A 25,288-nucleotide genomic window follows, 5' to 3' on the forward strand; every position below is an offset into this window, starting at 1 on the left:
AGTTGTAGATTTTTTTTAGTGAAGTCCGACTTACCAATTTTTTCATTCATAGATCCTGCTTTTTGGTGAAGTCTAATAATGTGAGTCTGCTAATAAATGTCAATCCTTGTTCTTCTCCAGTATTTTGTTGGCTATTCTGGGTATTTTGGCTTTCCATATAAACTTCAGAATCAGGTTGTTGATACAAGAAACAGTTTGCTAGGATTTTGATTCGGATATTATTGTTGAATCTGTAGATCATACTGACAAAAACTGCTATCTTAACAATAATGAGTCTATCTGTGAATGTAGACTATCTCTCCATTTATTTAGACCTTTGATTTCTTTCAGAGTTTTGAGGTTTTCCTTATATAGGTCTCATACATATGTTGTTTATACTACCTATTTTGGGAGAGTATATTATTATATAAATGGTATTTTTTAACTTCAAATTCTTATGTATCATTGCTAGTATCTATAAAGACAGTTAACTTTTATATATTTGATCTTATAAAATCACTGTACTTGCGTATTAGTTCCAGGAGTCTTTTTATATATATATACTTTAAGTTCTAGGGTACATGTGCACAACGTGCTGGTTTGTTACATATGTATACATGTGCCATGTTGGTGTGCTGCACCCATTAACTCGTCATTTACATTAGGTATATCTCCTAATGCTATCCTTCCCCCTCCCCCCACCCACCGCAGGCCCTGGTGTGTGATGTTCCCTACCCTGTGTCCAAGTGTTCTCATTGTTCAGTTCCCACCTATGAGTGAGAACATGCGGTGTTTGGTTTTCTGTCCTTGCAATAGTTTACTCAGAATGATGGTTTCCAGCTTCATCCATGTCCCTACAAAGGACATTAACTCATCCTTTTTTATGGCTGCATAGTATTCCATGGTGTATATGTGCCACATTTTCTTAATCCAGTTTATCGTTGATGGACATTTGGGTTGGTCCCAAGTCTTTGCTATTGTGAATAGCGCCGCAATAAACATACATGTGCATGTGTCTTCATAGCAGCATGATTTATAATCCTTTGGGTATATGCCCAGTAATGGGATGGCTGGGTCAAATGGTATTTATAGTCCTAGATCCTTGAGGAATCGCCACACTGTCTTCCACAATGGTTGAACTAGTTTACAGTCCCACCAACAGTGTCAAAGTGTTCCTATTTCTCCACATCCTCTCCAGCATCTGTTGTTTCCTGACTTTTTAATGATCGCCATTCTAACTGGTGTGAGATGGTATCTCATTGTGGTTTTGATTTGCATTTCTCTGATGGCCAGTGATGATGAGCATTTTTTCATGTGTCTGTTGGCTGCATAAATGTCTTCTTTTTAGAAGTGTCTTTTCATATCCTTTCCCACTTTTTGATGGGGATGATTTTTTCTTGTAAATTTGTTTAAGTTCTTTGTAGAATCTGGATATTAGCCCTTTGTCAGATGGGTAGATTGTAAAAGTTTTCTCCCATTCTGTAGGTTGCCTGTTCACTCTGATGGTAGTTTCTTTTGCTGTGCAGAAGCTCTTTAGTTTAATTAGATCCCATTTATCAATTTTGGCTTTTGTTGCCATTGCTTTTGGTGTTTTAGTGATGAAGTCCTTGCCCATGCCTATGTCCTGAATGGCATTGCCTAGGTTTTCTTCTAGGGTTTTTATGGTTTTAGGTCTAACATTTAAGTCTTTAATCCATCTTGAATTAATTTTCATATAAGGTGTAAGGAAGGGATCCAGTTTCAGCTTTCTACATATGGCTAGCCAGTTTTCCCAGCACCATTTATTAAATAGGGAATCCTTTCCCCATTTCTAGTTTTTGTCAGGTTTGTCAAGGATCAGGTGGTTGTAGATGTGTGGTATTATTTCCAAGGGCTCTATTCTGTTCCATTGGTCAGTATCTCTGTTTTGGTACCAGTACCATGCTGTTTTGGTTACTGTAGCCTTGTAGTATAGTTTGAAGTCAGGTAGCATGATGCCTCTAGCTTTGTTCTTTTGGCTTAGGATTGTCTTGGCAACGCGGACTCTTTTTTGGTTCCATATGAACTTTAAAGTAGTTTTTTCCAATTCTGTGAAGAAAGTCATTGGTAGCTTGATGGCATTGAATCTATAAATTACCTTGGGCAGTATGGCCATTTTCACAACAATGATTCTTCCTATCCATAAGCATGGAATGTTCCTCCATTTGTTTGTGTCCTCTTTTATTTCGTTAAGCAGTGGTTTGTAGTTCTCCTTGAAGAGGTCCTTCACATCCCTTGTAAGTTGGATTCCTAGGTATTTTATTCTCTTTGAAGCAATTGTGAATGGAAGTTCACTCATGATTTGGCATTCTGTTTGTCTGTTATTGGTGTATAGGAATCCTTGTGATTTTTGCACATTGATTTTGTATCCTGCTGAAGTTGCTTATCAGGTTTAAGGAGATTTTGGGCTGAGACGATGGGGTTTTCTAAATCTACAATCATGTCATCTGCAAACAGGGACAATTTGACTTCCTCTTTTCCTAATTGAATACCCTTTATTTATTTCTCTTGCCTGACTGCCCTGGCCAGAACTTCCAACACTATGCTGAATAGGAGTGGTGACAGAGGGCATCCCTGTCTTGCGCCAGTTTTCAAAGGGAATGCTTCCAGTTTTTGCTCATTCAGTATGATATTGTCATAAATAGCTCTTATTATTTTGAGATACAGCCCATCAATACCTAGTTCATTGAGAGTTTTTAGCATGAAGGGCTGTTGAATTTTGTCAAAGGCCTTTTCTGCATCTATTGAGATAATCATGTGGTTTTTGTCTTTGGTTCTGTTTATATGATGGTTTATGTTTATTGATTTGCATATGTTGAACCAGCCTTGCATCCCAGGTATGAAGCCAACTTGATCGTGGTGGATGACTTTTTGATGTGCTGCTGGATTTGGTTTGCCAGTATTTTATTGAGGACTTTTCCATCGATGTTCATCAGGGATATTGGTCTAAAATTCTCTTTTTTGGTTGTATCTGTGCCAGGCTTTGGTATCAGGATGATGTTGGCCTCATAAAATGAATTAGGGAGGATTCCCTCTTTTTCTGTTGATTGGAATAGTTTCAGAAGGAATCGTATCAGCTCCTCTTTGTACCTCTGGTAGAATTTGGCTGTGAATCCGTCTGGTCCTGGACTTTTTTTGGTTGGTGGGCTATTATTGCCTCAATTTCAGAGCCTGTTATTGGTCTATTCAGGGATTCAGTGTCTTCCTGGTTTAGTCTTGGGAGGGTGTATGTGTCGAGGAATTTATCCATTTCTTCTAGATTTTCTAGTTTATTTGTGTAGAGGTGTTTATGGTATTCTCCGATGGTAGTTTGTATTTCTGTGGGATCGGTGGTGATATCCCCTTTATCATTTTTTATTGCGTCTATTTGATTCTTCTCTCTTTTCTTCTTTATTAGTCTTGCTAGCAGTCTATCAATTTTGTTGATCTTTCCAAAAAATCAGCTCCTGGATTCATTGATTTTTTTGAAGGGTTTTTTGTGTCTCTATCTCCTTCAGTTCTGCTCTGATCTTAGTTATTTCTTGCCTTCTGCTAGCTTTTGAATGTGTTTGCTCTTGCTTCTCTAGTTCTTTTAATTGTGATGTTAGGGTGTCAATTTTAGATCTTTCCTGCTTTCTCTTGTGGGCATTTAGTGTATAAATTTCCCTCTACACACTGATTTAAATGTGTCCCAGAGATTCTGGTATGTTGTGTCTTTGTTCTCATTGGTTTCAAAGAACCTCTTTATTTCTGCCTTCATTTGGTTATGTATCCAGTAGTCATTCAGGAGCAAGTTGTCCATGTAGTTGAGCAGTTTTGAGTGAGTTTCTTAATCCTGAGTTCTAGTTTGATTGCACTGTGGTCTGAGAGACAGTTTGTTATAATTTCTGTTCTTTTACATTTGCTGAGGAGTGCTTTACTTCCAACTATGTCGTCAGTTTTGGAATAAGTGTGATGTGGTGCTGAGAAGAATGTATATTCTGTTGATTTGGGGTGGAGAGTTCTGTAGAAGTCTATTAGGTCCATTGGGTGGGTGCAGAGCTGAGTTCAAGTCCTGGATATCCTTGTTAACTTTCTGTCTCATTGATCTGTCTAATGTTGACAGTGGGGTGTTAAAATCTCCCATTATTATTGTGTAGGAGTCTAAGTCTCTTTGTAGGTCTCTAAGGACTTGCTTTATGAATCTGGGTGCTCCTGTATTGGGTGCATATATATTTAGGAGAGTTAGCTCTTCTTGTTGAATTGATCCCTTTACCATTATGTAATGGCCTTCTTTGTCTCTTTTGATCTTTGTTGGTTTAAAGTCAATCAGAGACTAGGATTGCAACCCCTGCCTTTTTTTTGTTTTCCATTTGCTTAGTATATCTTCCTCCATCCCTTTATTTTGAGTCTGTGTGTGTCTCTGCATGTGAGATGGGTCTCCTGAATACAGCACACTGATGGGTCTTGACTCTTTATCCAATTCGCCAGTCTGTGTCTTTTAATTGGAACATTTAGCCCATTTACATTTAAGGTTAATATTGTTATGTGTGAATTTGATCCTGTCATTATGATGTTAGCTGGTTATTTTGCTCATTAGTTGATGCTGTTTCCTCATAGCATTGATGGTCTTTACAATTTGGCATGTTTTTGCAGTAGCTGGTACCAGTTGTTCCTTTCCATGTTTAGTGCCTCCTTCAGGAGCTCTTGTAAGGCAGGCCTGGTGGTGACAAAATCTCTCAGCATTTGCTTGTCTGTAAAGTATTTTATTTCTCCTTCACTTATGAAGCTTAGTTTGGCTGGATATGAAATTCTGGGTTGAAAATTCTTTTAAGAATGTTGAATATTGACCCCCACTCTCTTCTGGCTTGTAGAGTGTCTACTGAGAGATCAGCTGTTAGTCTGATGGGCTTCCCTTTGTGGGTAACCCAATCTTTCTCTCTGGCTGCCCTTAACATTTTTTCCTTCATTTCAACTTTGGCGAATCTGACAATTATGTGCCTCAGAGTTGCTCTTCTTGTGGAGTATCTTTGTGGCGTTCTCTGTATTTCCTGAATTTGAATGTTGGCCTGCCTTGCTAGGCTGGGGAAGTTCTCCTCGATAATATCCTGAAGAATGTTTTCCCACTTGGTTTCATTCTCCCCATCACTTTCAGGTACACCAATCAGACGTAGATATGGTCTTTTCACATAGTTCCATATTTCTTGGAGGATTTCTTCATTTCTTTTTATTCTTTTTTCTCTAACTCTAAACTTCTCTTCTTGCTTCATTTCATTCATTTGATCTTCAATCACTGATACTCTTTCATCCACTTGATCAAATTGGTTACTGAAGCTTTTGCACACGTCACGTAGTTCTTGTGCTATGGTTTTCAGCTCCATCGGGTCATTTAAGGACTTCTCTTCACTGTTTATTCTAGTTAGCCATTTGTCTAATCTTTTTTGAAGGTTTTTAGCTTCTTTGCGATGGGTTCGAACATCCTCCTTTAGCTTGGAGAAGTTTGTTATTACCAATCATCTGAAGCCTTCTTCTCAACTTGTCAAAGTCATTCTCCATCCAGCTTTGTCCTGTTGCTGGTGAGGAGCTGTGTTCCCTTGGAGGAGAAGAGGTGCTCTGATGAGTATTTTCAGCTTTTCTGCTCTGGTTTCTCCCCTTCTTTGTTGTTTTATCTACCTTTGGTCTTGATGATGGTGATGTACAGATGGGGTTTTGGTGTGGATGTCCTTTCTGTTTGTTAGTTTTCCTTCTAACAGTCAGAACCCTCAGCTGCAGGTCTGTTGGAGTTTGCTGGAGGTCCACTCCAGACCCTATTTGCCTGGGTATCACCAGCAGAGGCTGCAGAACGGCAAATATTGCAGAATGGCAGATGTTGCTGCCTGATCCTGCCTCTGGAAGCTTTGTCTCAGAGGGGCAGCCGTCTGTATGAGGTGTCAGTCGGCCCCTACTGGGAGGTGTCTCCCAGTTAGGCTACTCGGGGGTCAGGGACCCACTTGAGAAGGCAGACTGTCTGTTCTCAGATCTCAAACTCCGTGCTGGGAGAACCACTACTCTCTTCAAAGCTGTCAGATGGGGACGTTTCAGTCTGCAGAAGTTTCTGCTGCCTTTTGTTCGGCTATGCCTTGACCGCAGAGGTGGTGTCTACAGAGGCAGGCAGGCCTTCTTGAGCTGCGATGGGCTCCACCCAGTTCGAGCTTCCCTGCTGCTTTCTTTTCCTACTCAAGCCTCAGCAATGGCGGATGCCCCTCCCCCAGCCTCACTGCCACCTTGCAGTTTGATCTCAGACTGCTGTGCTAGCAGTGAGCGAGGCTCCGTGGGGGTGCAACCCTCTGAGCCAGGCACGGGATATAATCTGGTGTGCTGTTTGCTAAGGCCTTTGGAAAAGCGCAGTATTAGGGTGGGAGAGTCCCGATTTTCCACATACCGTCTGTCACGGCTTCCCTTTGCTAGGAAAGGGAATTCCCTGACCCCTTGCACTTCCCAGGTGAGGTGATGCCCTGCCCTGCTCCATGGGCTGCACCCACTGTCTGACAAGCCCCAGTGAGATGAACCCGGTACCTCAGTTGGAAATGCAGAAATCACCCATCTTCTGCGTCACTCATGCTGGGAGCTGCAGACTGGAGCTGTTCCTATTCGGCCGTCTTGGAACCACAGCCAATTAATTACTTCTAGGAGTCTTTTAATAGATTCTTTTGGATATTCTACAAAGACAATCATACCATATGCAATAAAAAGTTTTACATCTTCCTTTCCAATCGGTATACTTTTTAAATTTTTTTTCTTGCCTTGTTGCACTAGCTGGGACTTGCAGTATGATGTTGAATCACGGTGGCAGTAGACGTTGTCTGTCATCTTTGCCTTGTTCCCAGCCACGGTGGTGAGCGTCCAGCCTCCCACCATTAAGTATGGATGAGTTTAGCAATAGGTTTGTTGTACATGTTCTTTATCAGGTTGAAGAAGTTCCCCTCCAAGTTTGCTGAGAAATTTGTTTTTAATCATGAATAAGTGTTGGGAATAGGTGTTAGATTTTGTCAGGCTTTTGCTGCCCCACCAATTCATATGATCATATGATTTCTTTAGCCTGTTGATATGGTGGGTTACATTGATTGTGATAACCAAAATGAGTGACTGAGGTAGGTGTCACAGTCAGTGGAGGCTTATTGGGCCATCTCGAAGGCGTGCCCAGAAAAAACACAAGTTACAGACACATCTGTGGCTGATTTTTTGGTTCTCAGGAGGTTTAGTGACAGGAATACTTGCATATTTGTGAGGTTTTAGTTAGTGCCCAGTAGATGTACGTTTTACACAAGATAAGGTGAACCTCTGAAGGAAAAGAGAACAAAGGAAGCAGATGCCTCAGGGAGGGATGAAGGAAGTGATGCAGGATATTTTCTTGAACCCCTTCACAGGACTCGCGACAGGGGTGCCCTGTTTACTCGGCCTGCCCCGCTCAACCCCTCACGGGAGGGAGCATGTGAGCAAATGAGCGTGGGAACTGGCCAGCCACTTTGGTGCCAGCAGGAGCAAACTCTGCTCACTCAGGTCTGCTGTGCTCCACCCATCACAGGAGAAAGCACGCAGGCAAGTGAGTGCAGGAACCGGCTGCTTTAGCACCAGCTGGAGCGAACTCCGTGCAGGCCTTGTGGTAGCATCTAGGTGGGGGTTCCTGCAACCCCAAGGCCCTAGAGGCCATGATACAGTGCTGCCTTAGCTCCGCCATCTACAGACAGCAGCGTTATCCGCTCAGTGGACCCTTTGGCTCGTCACGTGGGGTGACTGCTCTCCGCCAGTGAGGGCAAAGAGCCAGAGTGACAACCTTTTGGGGCACCCACACTTGGCACCTCCTGAATTCTTGTCCAGTGCCCAAGAGGAATGAGGTCATGCAGACGATTGAAGGATGATGAATATGGAGAATTTTATTGAGTGATGAAAGCTGCTTTCAGCAGGGAGAGGAGCTGGAAAGGGGCTGAGAAGGGCAGCCTGAAATTAAGTTGCCTCTCTGCCTCATGCAGCCATCGTCTCTGAAGTCAAGGTGCCTGTCTTGATGTCCAGCTGTTTTTTCCTGACGTCCAGCCACTTCTCCTCTCTGTCAGCTGAGTCTGAGTCTTTGTAGGCACAGGATGGGGCCGAGCTGTAGGTAGTTTTGGAAAAGACAACATTCGATTGGTAAAAAGACATTCAGAAAGAACCAATTGGGAGAGAGCGGGCACACACGTTTGGAAGTTCTCACTTTGGGCTGTGGGTTTCAGGCTTCCTGCTCAAAGGTGGGGTTTTGCCAGGGACCTGTCCCTGTCTGCCTAGAATTTCTCTGCCTCCTGTCCCTATCATTGTATCAGAATAATTAATCTCATCTTGTCTTTGTTCTGTACATGGGAAGATAAGCTAGTAATCGACATTATCAGTGTGGAGTCTTTTGGAGAGCCGGTTTCTGTTTATCTCCTAGGGAAGAAAGCCTAATGGAGGTTAATGAGATGGGGTATATTGAAGGGTGTGTTACTGGTGGAAGGTATCCAAAAGTTACCAGTGGCCAATTCATGCGGGTCTGCAGCAATCTCATTTCTTGCCTCCTCAGAAGAAAGAATTTGACTGATGGGCGTAAGGAAGAAAAAGAGACTGAGGCAAGTTTCAGAGAAGTAGTGGAAGATTTTTCAAAAAAGCTGTAGAACAAGAAAGAAAGTATGCTTGGGAAAGACCCAAGCGGGCATGTGAAGGGTAAGTGCAGTGTTTAACCATGATCCTAGGACTTTATAGGCTGACCCACTTCCAGTGTTTTGCACACTTTTCCCATGATTCTCCTTAGGGTGGGCTACCTGCATGTACAGTGCCCTCCTTACACTTGGGAAGTGAGCACGAGCAGTGTGTTTAGGAAGTTGTATGCACGTCCATCTGAGGCTTTCTTCCCTTTTCTTGTGGAGTGCCCCTGGAAGGTCATACTCTGCCATTTTGTCTCTTAATGCATGTGCCCGGCTCACTCGTCCAATACCTGAGATTTTGTTGGAAGCCCTTTTTGCTTCTTCCTGGTGCCTTCATTCAATTAACACTTTAGTGTAACAGGTGTGGGCCATCAGGAAATGGCCTCTCTCTGGCCCCTGCTGCCAATTTATCACTTTTAGAAAGGTAGTGTGATAATTGCTGAACCATCACCTGACATCTCTAGTGGGTGGGAAAGAGCCCTCTCCTGCCCCGCCATACCTGTCTAACTACTGGTAACAGGCGTGTGACCTGAACTCAGCTTCCAAGGTTTCACCAGGGTCCCCTTGGCCAAGAGAGGTCCATTCAGTCAGTTGGGAGATTACAATTTCATTTTTATTCCCAGTTGATTCTTAAATATACCTTTAAGTTGATTCTTAGATATACCTTTGCATATCTGGATTAAATCCCACTGGGTCTGGGTGTATGATAGTTTTTAGACATTGTTGGATTTGACTTGCTAATATTTTGTTGAGGATTTTTACTTTCTATGTTGATAAGAAGTATTAGTCTGTAGTTTTCCTTTCTTGGATTATATGTAGCTGGTTTTGGTATTAGGGCCACTTTTGGCCTCATGGAATGAGTTAGTAAGTCTTCTCTGCCTCTGTTTTCTGAATTGTATTATTTTTTCCTTAAATGTTTGGTAGAATTCGCTAATCAATCTCAGCCTGGGATCTTTTTTTGTTTGTTTGTTTTTGGAAAGGATATTAATTTTTGATTCCATTTCTTTAATGAATAATGAATATAGGGTTAGTAAAGTCTTTTATTTCTCCTTGTGTGGGTTTTGGCAGTTTGTCTTTTTGAGGACTTGGTCCATTTCATCTAAGTTTGATAATTTGTGGGTGTCAACCTGAAACAAGCTGAAGCAAAATTATTGTAAGTAAAGAGTTTATTTGGGCAAAGCCTAAGGATTGCAACCCAGGAGCATAGAGTCAAGTTGCCCTGAATATACACACTTACTAGCAGCAGGTATAAGTAAGTGGATTTTTAAAGGCAAAATTGTGGGGGACAGGGAATGAACTAATAAAGAGTTGTTTGTCAGGAATTCTCACTGGTTTACAGACGTAGCATTGAGTTATTGGCTATACGTTAAGCTATAGATTGTGAATTATAGCATTATTAGGTTAATTCATAGTTACTTATGGCAATAACAAGCAGTTTCAAGAGGTGAATACACAGCTCAGAGGAGGTGGGTTGGTGAGGGGAGGTGGGGCGTGATTTCAGTCTCATTTTAATGTCTCTTTGGGCCTGATAGTTAAAAAGACTTGCATTCCTCAGATAAGATCTTTTCTCACAGGCATAGAGTTAAAGTTATTCATAGTATTCCTTTATTGCTTTTTTAATATCCGTGGGATCAGTTGTTATGACTCCTCTTTTATTTCTAATATTGGTCATTTGTTTTCTCTCTTAGTTTATCTTGGCTAGAGATTTATGAATTTTATTCATTTTTTCCCCAAAGAACTAGGTTTTGGTTTTGTTGATATTTTTTGTTTTCTTTTCCTCATGTTCGTTGCTTTCTGCTCTGATTTTTATTGATTCTTTCTGCTTGCTCCTCTTTTCTAGTTTTTTAAGGAGGTAACTTAGCTTATTGAGTTTAGATCTTACTTCTTTTCTAATATGTGCATTCCTCCTGTAAACTGTTGATAAAAGAGTCAAACTCTGTGAAATGTTTAAGGAGGTTTATTTTGAACCAAATGAGTGACCAGGGTCTGAGGCAGTCTCAAGAAGTTCTGAGAACAAGTGCCTAAGGTGGTTGGGTTACAGCTTGGCTTTAAACGTTTTAGGGAGGCATAAGATATCAGTCAGTATATGTAGGGTATACACAGACATTGGTTCCACCTAGAAAAGCAGGACAATTCAAAGTGGGGGCATATGGGTCATAACTGGATTAAAAGATTTTCTGATTGGCAATTGGTTGGAAGAGTTATTATCTAAAGACCTGGAATCAATAGAAAAGAGTGTCTGAATTAAGATAAGGGGTTGTGGATACCAAGGTTCTTAATACATAGATGAAGTCTCAAAGGTGACCGCCCTTAGAGACAATAGATGGCAAATGTTTCCTATTCGGACCTTTAAAAGGTGCTAGACTCTCAGTTAACCGCTTCAGGATTGAGAGGACCTGGAAGGAGGGATCTGATTATGTTAATAGAGTCTTTACAAATACAGTTTTTCTCCACCAAAAAAAAAAAAAAAAAAAAAATGGCTTTGCAGGGTCATTTCAAAATATGGCAGAGAAACATGTTTTGGGGTAAAATATTTTGATTTCCTTCTCTATCTGTCATGTGATGTTATGCCAGAGTCAAGTTGGAAAGTAGCCATTTATATAGGGTTAAATAAAACCCCTCTGATGGAATTTCATGGTTTGCAGGGTGTGACTCCCCAGACCCCTTAGATAGGAATTTGGACAAGAGGAAAAAGGTCAAAGTTTAGTCCTCAAAGCACTGCTTTGCTGCATCCCACAGATTTTGTTAAGTTGTATTTTTGTTTTCAATTACTTCAAAATATTTTTAAATTTCTTTTTAGAAGTTTGAAGATTTTTTTTTTTAGAAGTATGTTGTTTAAATTCCACATAATTGGGGGTGGGGGGAGTTCCCGGCTATCTTTATGTTAATGGTTTCTAGTATCTCTTGTAGTTTGAGAACATAACTTTGCATGATTTTCATTTTTTAGAATTTGTTACAGTATATTTAATGGCCCAGCATGGGGTCTGCTTGTTGAATGTTCCATATGAACTTGAGTGGAATGTGTATTCTGCTGTTGTTGAATGGAGTATTCTATAAATGTCAGTTAGATCAAATTGATTAACATTGTTGTTTAGTTTAACTCTATCCTTACAGACATTCTGCCTGCTGGGTTTATCAAGGTTGTTGACCGGAGTATTGACGTCTCTAAGAGTGGATTTCTTTCCTCCTTTCTGTTCTGTCAGTTTTCACCTCATTTATTTTGATCCTCTCTTGTTAGGTATATACGTGTTTAGGATTGTTATGTCTTCTTTTCATTCTTGTTATTATACAGTGCCCCTCTTTAACTCTTAAAATCAAAGAATGTTTGCAGTCTGCTTTGTCTGAAGTTAATCTCCAGTATCACTTTTTTTTTCTTTTTTTGAGACGAGTCTCACTCTGTTGCCCAGGCTGGAGTGCAGTGGCGCGACCTCGGGTCACTGCAGCCTCCGCCTCTGGGGTTCAAATGATTCTCCTGCCTCAGCCTCCCAAATAGCTGGGATTACAGGCGTGCACCACCATGCCCGGCTAATTTTTTCTTTGTATTTTTGGGAGAGATGGGGTTTCACCATGTTGGCCAGACTGGTCTCTAACTCCTCACCAGGTGATGTGCCTGCCTCGGCATCCCAAAGTACTGAGATTACAGGCGTGAGCCACCGCTCCCAGCCCAGTATCACTTTTTAAAAGACTTCTTGGGAGCCTATTTATTTTGCAAGATTTGCAGTTTCCCTTATGAACTCATTTGTACTGTTGTTGGATTATCTGTGAGAGTCTGTTAGGAGCTGATGTTAATTATTCATTTGGGAGGGATGAGTCAGGGGATTAATTTTTGTAGGTAGATAATTACTAATGAATGTTTTTATATGATGACAGTTTTTGTTTTGCCAGTCAACTTTGTACACCAGATAAAGAATATTCGTGTAAGATGGAATATCTGTATTTATTGCAGTGCTCATTTATAGGGGTGCTAATTCAGATCTCACTGTCTGTTATTTAGGATATAGTTAAAGTGTCTGTTCTCAACATGTTAGTAGTAAGGTAGAGCTGGCGTTGGGAGTGGGAAGGCATGTGTGGTACCACCTGATGTTGAAGGAAGGGGACTGATTGACTATATGGTAATGGCTACTATAATTACATTTACCACTGGGAAAACCTTTGTCTAGAGAGGCTAAGTAATTATCTGGAAGTCTCTATAATTCTTAAAAAAAAAAAAAAAAGGCTTGCAGTCTTGCTGTATTGTCCAGGCTGGAGTGGAGTAGCTGTTCACAAATGCATTACAGCCTCAAATACCTGGGCTCAAGTGTCCTCCCATCTCAGCCGCCCGAGTAGCTGGAACCACAAGCCGAAGCCACTGTGTCTCGCCATCTTGTAAATCTTTGTTCTATGCTGATGCCAGATCAAATAGTGAGACATCACTGTACACTTTTTTTTCTCTCCACCATTGATATGGGGGTGGGGAAGAAAATAAATACCAGGCAATTCTTCTCGCCATTCAATAACATAAGTGATTTATAACTTGATAACTTAGTCCGAAGGCATTATAGTGTAAATAAAACTAATATCAACAATTCATCAGATTTTAACATTTGTAATCATAAATAACATTTATGATGCTCATTAGTTTACAAAAGTGTCTTTACATCAGAAATTTTGTGTAATTCCTGGTGACAATCCTGTAAAGTCATCTTCATTTTAGTAGTGGACCTGGGCTTGGTTTCTGAAAGGGAATTATGTGGAATTATATCCCCAAAGCATCAGAACCCAGATCTTATTTTTTCCCCCACTATACTACACTGCTTCTATAGAACAAGAGGCCTCAAAACATTATTCCCCATGGTGTCAGCTGGACTAGTTTACCATATCATATTTAAATGGTGTGTTTTATGAGATTTTTATTATTTTATTTTATTTTATTTTATTTTATTTTTGAAACGGAGTCTTGCTCTGTCCCCCAGGCTGGAGTACAGTGGCATGATCTCAACTCACTGCAATCTCCACCTCCTGGGTTCAAGCAATTCTCATGCCTCAGCCTCCCGAGTAGCTGGAATTACAGGTACACACCACCGTACCCGGCTAATTTTTGTATTTTTAGTAGAGACAGGGTTTTGCCACGTTGGCCAGGCTGGTCTCGAACTCCTGACCTCAAGCGATCCGCCTGCCTCAGACTCCCAAAATGCTGGGATTACAGGCATGAGCCACCTCACCTGGCTTATTTTATTTTATTTTTCTGAGCTGGAGTCTTGCTCTGTCATCCAGGTTGGAGGGCAGTGGCGCGATCTCAGATCACTGTACCCTCCGCTTCCCGGGTTTAAGTGATTCTTCTGCCTCAGCCTCCTGAGTAGCTGGAATTACAGGTGCCCACCACCACACCTGGCTAATTTTTGTATTTTTAGTGGAGATGGGGTTTTGCCACGTTGGCCAGGCTGGTCTCGGAACTCCTAATCTCAGGTGATCCACCCGCCTTGGCCTCCCAAAGTGCTGGGGTTACAGGTATGAGTAACCACACCTGGCCTTAATGAGATTTTAAAATTACACTGTGCTTAAACTCTATACCCTAACATCAGTTTTTGTGGATTATGTAGCAGTGTCTGTCTTTTTACTTCCTAATGGTTAATGATTGATTTTCAAATGAATTGATTTAAAATGGAAACCTAAGTATTACCTAATTTTTTTGAAAAATTGTCTTTGTAGAAGCTGAAACCTATCAACACTCTTCAAAATGCAATGGAATGTACCACGGACTGTATCTCGACTGGCACGCAGGACATGCTTGGAACCACATAATGCTGGTCTCTTTGGACACTGTCAAAATGTAAAGGGACCTTTACTTTTATACAATGCTGAATCCAAAGTGGTTTTGGTACAAGGCCCTCAAAAACAATGGTTGCATTTATCTGCTGCCCAGTGTGTTGCAAAGGAAAGGAGGCCATTGGATGCTCATCCACCCCAACCAGGAGTCCTTCGCCATAAGCAAGGGAAGCAACATGTTTCATTCAGGAGGGTTTTTTCATCCAGTGCCACAGCTCAGGGAACTCCGGAAAAAAAGGAAGAGCCTGATCCTTTGCAAGACAAATCTATTAGTCTTTATCAACGATTCAAGAAGACATTTAGACAGTATGGAAAAGTTCTGATTCCAGTGCATCTGATAACTTCTGGTGTTTGGTTTGGAACATTTTATTATGCAGCCTTGAAGTAAGTTTTTGCTTAGTTGAATGTCTTTCCCTGTCTTACCAGAATATTAATCTTTTTAATTGTACTAATGATAGCTTTAGATTTTTAAATGCTTTAATGTTTTTCATCAATAGAGGATAACTGTTTTTCATAGCCCTTTTCACATTTTAATAATAATAGCTAACATTTGCTTACTGTTTGGAGCAAGCATCTGGTGCAGTTTTTAACTGTTTCATCTTATTTAATCCTCCCAGCAACCATATAAAGCAAGTTACACAGTTACACCCATTTTATGAATGAGAAAACAGATTAGGCAAGGAGAAGTAAAAATAGTTCAGCTTTTCCCAAAATAACTCAGTTGCTAAGAAGTGGTGCCTGGACTAAAAACCCAATTAGGTGCGTCTGATCTCAAAGCATACACTCTCCTATATGCAGATCTCATCCTGGCATTCAGGAAAGCACAGACATAAAATAATCAAATTTCAGAAATTTGGCAGCACCATGACTCCATAATTATATATTTCTTAGAATGTTCATAAATGTGAAAAGATGTCTATTTTGCCATATGTATGGTTTTGGTGGGAAATTTGCAAGATTTTGCCAAAGTCCAGCTAATTTGTTTGCATTGATATTACCCAAGTCCAGTAAGTGTCAAGGAAAGGTCTTTTGTTCTGATCAGAAATGAATCTAGTAGGTCTAGCCTCCCAGTGTTTTGAAACGTACAATTTAAAGTGCATCTCTCTTGTTAGTACTGTGCCTTCCCCTTAAGGTAAGTTATTTGCTTCACACTGCTTTAGGCGCAGGAGGACCAGTGATTTCCCATTTCTGCCACTAGTCAGCCGAGTGCCCATTCCTCAGTGTCCGGGCCTGGTGTGCATGAAGGACTTAGACACTTCAGTAAACTCTCCTAATTGGTTGAGAATTATTTTATACTTTCCAGAGTTGAGTGGTTTTCAGTGCTTGATTATATTTAATGGCTTGATATCAAGACATTAACAAAATATGGTTAGTGTTGTACGTAAAGCTCACTCTTTAGAAGCAGCCTATTGCAGACTAAGCTATAAGTAGCTCTTCCAGGATGATGGAATAGAAACTACCTATTTTTGGGAACACAGGACCACATAGGTTTCTTGACAAAATTTCTAAAAGGATTTTTTTTCACCTTGTGTAATTGATGCTGTTCTGTTTCACTTTGTATCTTTACATTATGTTCCTCTTATTTAATTATATCCTTCTTCATTGCATATCCTTTTCTTTAAGAATTGTATCTTTCCTTGCAGAAGATTCTTTAGGTGTATGTTTTATGGAATTGTTTCTTGGTTTATTAATGACATTTTTGGACATGTTTAATATTTATAGAAGTCTTCAAAACTGCCCTTGGTTTTTTGACAGAAAATAAAGTTACCATTTTGATCAAAAGTTATTGTAGGCATTCAGTCCTGCTATGTAATGAATGGATTTCTACATATTAAATTTTCTTTTTTGAGTCATGGAGGATTTTTGTGATTCAGTCTGTGAAAGATGACATGAAAAATACATATGTGTTTCTTTTGCCCTCGTCAGGTTGCCCATGTATGATAAGGCAAGGCATTCGGCCTCCTGGCTGGCCTTAGAGGGAGAAATTCAAGCTTTTAATTAATTGAATATGAGATTCTCCTTTAGGCTATTAAGAATAATATTTTTGTTCCTTTAACTTTTCCTTATTCTCTGGTAAAAGTTCTGTAACTGAAAAAGTAGACCCAGAATAATGTAGTGATCTTAATAATGCTTAAGATTTCTTCAGTGCTGTGGGCATCTAAAGCAGTTGTGGGTGATGCTCTGTCATCCCCTGTAAAATGCAACTTTCTTAGTTTTATTTTCCTCCCTCTTTTTTTGCAGAATGCTTATATGTAAACATGGTGATACAACTGTCTACTTTAAAATAATACCCTTCCCCATTACACCTTGCTTCGGGGCTATTTGTTAGCATAGGAATCGGGTTGCTAGACCACCGCTACTGCCCCGCCACGACCACTGGGTCAATTCTGTCATAGCATCACGTAGAGAATTTATAATGGGCAGGATGGGTTGCTTTCCAGAACAGTCCTCCTTGGGGTTTTTATTGGATCCTTCAAAATTTGAAAGTCAATTTATTCTAAATGAAGATCTTAATCACAAGTAATGCTTAAAAAAATCAAACTCATGAATGAAAGAAAAAGGAATTCGAATATTTTCACTGTAGGATGATTGTATTTAAAAATTGAAGTTGATTATACTAAATACAGATTGTCAATTCACCTGACAAGAGGCTAGTTATATTTTAGTGTTGTTCGTTTGTTTAACTGGGAAAAGTTCTGTGTTATTTGCTTGTTGCCTACTTACTATTAAAAGAAAGGGAGAAAAATAGTTTGTAGCTGGAAAGATGGGCATTTGACATCATGCCTCATTACTGACCAGTGTTTGTCTTGGTTACTCTGACAGCTCGCATTACTGCCTTTCTAGGCACCGTAGAGCAAAATGTCATTCTATATTTAGAATGACAGAGTGATGAAGTTCTCAGGTTTTTGAAATACTTTATTTCAGGGAGTTCTAAATTGTGCATGCTAATAGATTTTATTTTAAACTGAGCTTTGTTGCCGCTCCTATCTGGCAAAGCCTTGCAGAGATCTGGTGTCTTATGTCCAGAAGTGCTTTAGTTTGATCAAGTGTGGCTCAGCAATGATGATGTGGTCCCTGCATTTAGATGCCTTGTGTTCGAGACCTCAAGTTCCTAAAGTTACAGATCCACCGTGAGGCAAAACCCTGATTGATTTCTACTGCACTTTATCCAGACGGTGAATGTGCTTTTGTCCTTGTGTGTTTCTTCATCTGTGGAAACAGTTGTAAAGCTGGCAGTTTGAGAAGCACAGATTCCTGGCTGGCTGTGGGCACTTCAGAGTAGAAAGTGACAAACAGTAGATGTTTCTGTTTGAATCAGACCCTCATTAATACTTCACGTTCAGTAATTCCAGAGGAAATGAAAGTTATTTTTAAGAAAAGTCATCAACAGTTTAGAAATAAGTGGGGCCGGGTACAGTGGCTCACGCCTGTAATCCCAGCACTTTGGGAGGCTGAGGCAGGCTGATCGTCTGAGGTCAGGAGTTCGAGACCAGCCTAACCAACATGGAGAAACCCCATCTCTACTAAAAATACAAAAATTAGCCAGGCATGGTGGTGCATTACACTACAGAATTACAGAGCCTGTAATCCCAGCTACTTGGGAGGCTGAGGCAGGAGAATCGCTTGAACCCAGGAGGCAGAGGTTGCCATGAGCCGAGATCTCACCATTGCACTCCAGCCTGGAGCGAAACTCCATCTAAAAAAAAAAAAAAAAATTGGAACTAGATGCTTGCTTCTTTATCTGACAAAGGATGCAGGCCAGTGACAATACAGCTTGTGCTTGGAGTCTCAGTCCATTGTTTGTATGATCTTTTATTTTTTAATTTTTTATAGAGACAAATCTTGACACCACGCCTGGCCTAAACCGTATCTTAATGAGATTTAGTTGTTATCTAGAAAGAGATTTGAAAAAGAATTGAAACTGAAGATAGAAGATAGAAGAAATGAGATTGGACTCATAGTTTATTTTTTAATTCATCTCTTTAAACTTCCCTTAAGTTGTTCTGGTTTCCTCTGACTTCTGATGATAAGTAATTTTAATAGTCCTTTCTTGAGGATGATCAGCCATATCTACCGAGGGTGCTCCCTGACTGCTTAGTATTATGGTGAAGTCACAGAGTGGGACATCTTTTCCCTAATTAATATTAAAAATAAATTAAGAGTTTACCGCTACCGTTATCATAATAGATCTAGGCAACGCTCTTTCTTAATGACATAGGGAAAGCTGCTTTTACAGTGGAGGTCTACCGACCCTGCCTTCACCAAGAGGCAAACTCAGTAATACTAATAAGGGAGGAGACCACCCCTCGTATTGTCTTATGCCCAATTTCTGCCTCCAAAGAAAGAAGAAGTAAAAACTAAAAGGCAGAAATGAAATCCACAAGCAGACAGCCCAGCACCACACCCTGGGCCTGGTAGTTAAAGATCGAACCTAATCTGTTATCTGTAGATTACAGACATTGTATGGAAAAGCACTGTGAAAATCCCTGTTCTGTTGTGTTGTGTTGTGTTCTGTTCTGTTCTGATTACTGGTGCATGCAGCCCCCAGTCACGTACCCCCTGCTTACTCAGTCGATCACGACCCTCTCACGCGGACCCCCTTAGAGTTGTAAGCCCTTAAGAGGGACAGGGGCCGGGCGTGATGGCTCACGCCTGTAATCCCAGCACTTTGGGAGGCCGAGGTGGGCGGATCACAAGGTCAGGAGATCGAGACCATCCTGGCTAACATGGTGAAACCCTGACTCTACTAAAAACACAAAAAATTAGCCGGGCGTGGTGGCAGGCACCTGTAGTCCCAGCTACTCGGGAGGCTGAGGAAGGAGAATGGCATGAACCGGGGAGGTGGAACTTGCAGTAAGCCGAGATTGCGCCACTGCACTCCAGCCTGGGCGACAGAGGGAGACTCTGTCTGAAAAAGAAAAAAAAAAAAAAAAAGGACAGGAATTGCTCACTCAGGGAGCTCGGTTTTTTGAGACGTGAGTCTTGCCGATGCTCCCAGCCAAATAGAGCCCTTCCTTCTTTAACTCAGTGTCTGAGGGGTTTTGTCTGCAGCTCGTCCTGCTGCACTAAGGATGGACAGACTGGCTTTATGTGTCCCTTGTTGTGATGTGCTGAGGTGGACAGTGTCCATTCTGTCGTTTTCCTGTGCGAAAGTAGTTGAGAGATGTCCTTCCAAGTAGCCAGCCTGCATGCTGCCCTCCTCCACCATAGAATGCTGAGAAGCACTTCTAGAGAAAAGCAGACTAGAGAGACAGGAAAAATAGCCATAAAGGACATACTGGGACAATTTAGGAAACTGTAATCTAGATTATATATTAACTGTAGACTATTGTGTATGTTATAAATGTGATGCTTATGTAGGTGAATGTCTTCGTTCTGATTTAGGGGCGAAGGGTCACAGTGTCCAAAGAGAGCAAGAGCCATCATGGCAAAATGTTAATAATCAGGAAATGAAATAAAGAAGCCAGGGCTCAGGAATGTTAATAATCAGGAAACTGGAAATAAAGAAGCCAGGGCTCAGGAATGTTAATAATCAGGAAACTGGAAATAAAGAGGTCAGGGGCTCAGGAATGTTAATAATCAGGAAACTGGAAATAAAGAAGCCGGGGCTCAGGAATGTTAATAATCAGGAAACTGGAAATAAAGAAGCCTGGGCTCAGGAATGTTAATAATCAGGAAACTGGAAATAGAGAGGTCAGGGGCTCAGGAATGTTAATAATCAGGAAACTGGAAATAAAGAAGCCAGGGCTCAGGAATGTTAATAATCAGGAAACTGGAAATAAAGAAGCCTGGGCTCAGGAATGTTAATAATCAGGAAACTGGAAATAAAGAGGTCAGGGGCTCAGGAATGTTAATAATCAGGAAACTGGAAATAAAGAGGCCAGGGCTCAGGAATGTTAATAATAAGGAAACTGGAAATAAAGAAGCCTGGGCTCAGGAATGCTAATAATCAGGAAACTGGAAATAAAGAGGTCAGGGGCTCAGGAATGTTAATAATCAGGAAACTGGAAATAAAGAAGCCAGGGCTCAGGAATGTTAATAATCAGGAAACTGGAAATAAAGAAGTCACGGCTCAGGAATGTTAATAATCAGGAAACTGGAAATAAAGAAGCCGGGGCTCAGGAATGTTAATAATCAGGAAACTGGAAATAAGCCTGGGCTCAGGAATGTTAATAATCAGGAAACTGGAAATAAGCCGGGGCTCAGGAATGTTAGTAATCAGGAAACTGGGAATAAAGAAGTCACGGCTCAGGAATGTTAATAATCAGGAAACTGGAAATGAAGTCGGGGCTCAGGAATGTTAATAATCAGGAAACTGGAAATAAAGAAGCCAGGGCTCAGGAATGTTAATAATCAGGAAACTGGAAATAAAGAAGTCGGGGTTCAGGAATGTTAATAATCAGGAAACTGGAAATAAAGAAGTCGGGGCTCAGGAATATTAATAATCAGGAAACTGGAAATAAAGAAGCCTGGGCTCAGGAATGTTAATAATCAGGAAACTGGAAATGAAGAAGTCGGGGCTCAGGAATGTTAATAATCAGGAAACTGGAAATAAAGAAGTCGGGGTTCAGGAATGTTAATAATCAGGAAACTGGAAATAAAGAAGTCGGGGCTCAGGAATGTTAATAATCAGGAAACTGGAAATGAAGTCGGGGCTCAGGAATGTTAATAATCAGGAAACTGGAAATAGGTCAGGGGCTCAGGAATGTTAATAAGGAAACTGGAAATAAGTCATGGCTCAAGACTTAATAATCAGAAAATTGGAAATAAAGAAGTCGGGGCTCAGGAATGTAACTGGAAATAAGCCAGGGCTCAGGAATGTTAATAATCAGGAAACTGGAAATAAAAGTCGGGGCTCAGGAATGTTAATAATCAGGAAGCTGGAAACGAAGAAGTCGCAGCTCAAGTTGGAGACTTTCTCTGCCTTCTCTCCTGTCTCCAGAAATTTGTCGCGGTATATGTTAATTGCTCCTTCACCTGCCTTAAGTCTTTTAATAGAATAGAAGCATCCTTTTAGAGTAATTGAAGTTTTCATCAAACCCATAGTGTCGTTTATTCTTTGCATAATAACAGACTAAAGTGATGTTAAAATATCTCTTGCTTTTACAGTGCAATTTTACACATAAAATTACATGTAATTGGCTGGGCACTGTGGCTCATGCCTGTAATTCCAGCACTTTGGAAGGCTGCGGCGGGCAGATCATGAGGTCAGGAGATGGAGACCATCCTGGCCTACATGATGAAACCCCATGTCTACTAAAAATACAAAGATTAGCTAGGCGTGGTGGTTGCGTGTCTGTAATCCCAGCTACTCAGGAGGCTGAGGCAGGAGAATCGCTTGAACCAGGGAGTCAGAGGTTGCAGTGAGCCAAGATTGCGCCACTGCACTCCAGCCTGGCAACAGAGCAAGATTCTGTCTCAGAACAGAACAGAACAAACAAACAAACCATGTAATTTTAAAGGTAAAAATTTTAGGTCTTAAAATGTGAGTTGGAGCATTCTAAGGAAGTGGTATTTGGTTGAGGAAACTAAGACCAGGCAAATGATTCTGATCCTTTTCTCATAGTTTACTTAAAGCTGTTAATTTTATTCTAATAACTGCCTCTATTTTTCTAAACATACTAGGATGCCCACATGAAGCAAATAGAAGTTGTAGGCGGTAAGATACCATGTGATGTGATGTTTGTGTGCATGTTGCATATTGCACATCAAGTAAGATGTTCTCTTAGAGTGAAGGTAAAGTGCTTGATAATGTAGAATCAGCTTTTAAGCAAAATTTAATAAAATTATAGTGTGGTTTTGGTATTTTCATATAATTTTTGAAAATATCATTAAAAGTTTGTACATATGAAAATTACTTTTTTTTTTTTGTAGAGGAGTGAATGTCGTTCCTTTTCTAGAACTCATTGGGTTACCTGACAGTGTGGTAAGCATCCTGAAAAACTCCCAGAGTGGAAATGCCCTCACAGCATATGCCTTGTTTAAGGTGGGTACTGTAACAAACCCATTGCTCCTCAGAACTCACTGGTGGTGACCTGCTCACTTTCCCATGAGACTCCATGTTAGCTTCCAATTGTATTTCGTAACTTGAAACGCTGTATTTCATCTCTGATATGTCTGGTGAATAATGTAAGATAATTTTTTTTTTTTGGAGATGGAGTTTCGCTCTTGTTTGCCAGGCTGGAGTGCAGTGATGCCATCTCAGCTCACTGCAACCTCCGCCTCCCAGGTTAAAGTGATTCTCCTACCTCAGCCTCCCGAGTAGCTGGGAGTACAAGATAACAAAATAAAGTGGAAGTAAAAATGTGGTTTTAGGAAGAAATGCCTTAAAAATTGGTAGATCATTCATAACTTCCTGTGGTCAGATAATTGTTAGACTTATGTGATTTTCCATGGTAGTAGTCATCTGTTTGACATTGCTCCCATTGATAAATGGAGATATAATTATTTTAAGTATAATTATATTTGTTTTTTCTTATTCAGTGATCTGCATGCCACCTGACTTGTTAGCAAAATTTAGCATTTATTTTACTGTTTTTTGTTTTGTTTTGTGTGTGGTTTTAAGGAGCAGAGAGTTTAATAGGCAAGAAGGGGCAAGAAGGAAGGGAGAAGGAAGAAGCTCCCCTGTACAGAGACAGAAGGGGGGGGCCTCCAAAGCCAAAAGAGGAGGTCCCCCTATTTTACTGTTTTTAATAATTCATCTTTTCTTAGCAAGTAAAATAGGTTTAATCCAAATTGTCTTATATGATAAACCCTTTTCTGTTAGATTTTAACCTAACATATGTTTCATTTTAAAAGTTGATAATCTTTATAACTATTCTCCGGATTCAGACAACTTTTTTGAGACAGTGTTTCACTCTTGTTGCCCAGGCTGGAGTACAATGGCGCGATCTCGGCTCACCGCAACCTCTGCCTCCCGGGTTCAAGCAATTCTCCTGCTTTAGCCTCCCAAGTAGCTGGGATTACAGGCATGTGCCACCATGCCTGGCTAATTTTGTATTTTTTTAGTAGAAACGGGGTTTCTCCATGTTGGTCAGGCTGGTCTCAAACTTCTGACCTCAGGTGATCTGCCCGCCCTCGGCCTCTCAAAGTGCTGGGATTACAGATGAGAGCCACTGCAGCCGGCCTGACAGCATCATCTTGATAGCTTCTATGCCTATGGGTCTTTATTTTGGAAGGGAAGACTCACTGTAAAGTGTGGAGTTTAGCCATATTAATCTCATTTTCTAAACTGACAAATATTTATGAGGGTCTGTGAAACTTCTACCTAAGGAAGTTGAAAACACAGAAACTAGATGTTTTATTTTACTTCTGTTGTATAAGAATATCTAAGAATTACAGTTTTACAGCATTACTCAAAAGTAGCATTGTTTCATTCTGTCATCCTCATTAGCATCCTCTGAAATCTTGGTAGATTTCCTCTTTTATTATAATTTTGATGAGAGGGCTAACATTTAATTTTTGAGTTTTTCTACATTAAAGTGTGTTAAATTTAAAAATTATCAAGTTTCTAATTATGGTGGGTATAATTTTAACCCGAGTAAGTCAAACTATCATGCTGATGTAAACCTTCCCTAATTTAATTGCTCCTTATCCCACTCCCATAGCATGACAGTTGATAGCACAGTGTGTGCTAGGTGTTAAGTGTTTGTTTTATTTGATTAGGAGCTCCCAGGAACTCAGAATCATGTCTTCTTTCTTGTTTTTTTTCACTGCACCTAGTATTATGTTCTGTAGGTGAATAAAATGCTCAGCACGTGTTTGTGGAGTTGGGATTGAAAATGAAGCTGTAGGCGTCATGGTAGGGAGATGAGTGCCAGTGGTGTTTCTTCCCCCTCACTATTCCTCTGTGAAGTAGGAGATATGGAGGGGATTCTCCTTTGTATTATCTGTAATCCCCAGTTTCTCAAATAGAGCAACAGACACAGATTTATTGCTTCAACAAGACAAAGTCCCCAAATGAAGTATGGCATGTATGGTCTGGTGGCAGTTGGCTACGGGATGTATTCACTGACTGCCTCATAATCTCTTTGAAATACACCCAGAGTTTTAGTCATCCTCTGCTGTGTGCCAGGTACCATTCTAGGTACTGGGAATAAACGAATCAAAGAAGACAGTGCAAAATACCTGCCTCATAGGGCTGATAGTGTAGTGAGTGGTAGTGGGTTGGGGAGACAAGATGAAGTTAGAAATGCATGCACACACAAAGTATGTGTACGTAGATGATGGTAACTGCTAAGAAAGGAAACCAGGGATGGGGGTATGGATTTGTTTTTCAATGGGAGATGGCACACCTTGCTGAGAAGGTGAGAGAGTTGCTCCTCCAAGAGGGAGGAGCATTCCAAACAGAGAAAATCCGAAAGACAAAGTTCTGAGGCTGCAGGATCCTGGGAGTATTTGAGGGATGCAGGGAAGCTAGTGTGACTGGAATCAGTGAACAGGGCAGAGAATAGCATGTCATCAGATCAGGACAGCCTTGTTGGCCCTTAAAAGGACTTTGCTTTTTACCCTGAGGACATGGAAAGCCACTGGCCAATTTTAAGCATCTTGCCTCTGTTCCATCAAAATCACTTTGGCTGCTCTATTAACAGACCATGGCGGGATCAGGGGAGAAGCCAAGGGACCTGGTGTGAGGTGAGGTGATTACAGTATTTTAGTTGAGAGGCAATAGTGGCCAGAACCCAGGTGGTAGCAGGAAGTAGTTGGATTCTCGATACGTTTTAAAGACGTGGTTGCTGGGGTTTTCTGATGGTTTGGATATAAATTATGGAAAAGAAAGAGGGGTTGAAGCTTTCTTGTAAGTTTTTGGCCCAGACAACTGGAAGAATAGAATTGCC

At 40.7% G+C, this 25,288-nt stretch overlaps 1 protein-coding gene across 1 annotated transcript in view; it reads left to right on the plus strand.

Annotated features, from left to right (window-relative positions):
* FAM210A (family with sequence similarity 210 member A) overlaps positions 1-25,288 on the plus strand; it is a 58,698-nt gene that overhangs the window by 30,146 nt on the left and 3,264 nt on the right. The window contains 2 exon segments of the mRNA NM_001280234.1: positions 14,334-14,834; positions 22,326-22,437. Coding sequence (NP_001267163.1) covers positions 14,362-14,834; positions 22,326-22,437 — 585 coding nt within the window. The 5' untranslated portion in view covers positions 14,334-14,361.

This window comes from Pan troglodytes, chromosome 17 (assembly GCF_028858775.2).
Source record: "Pan troglodytes isolate AG18354 chromosome 17, NHGRI_mPanTro3-v2.0_pri, whole genome shotgun sequence".
Taxonomy (NCBI): Eukaryota; Metazoa; Chordata; class Mammalia; order Primates; family Hominidae; genus Pan; species Pan troglodytes.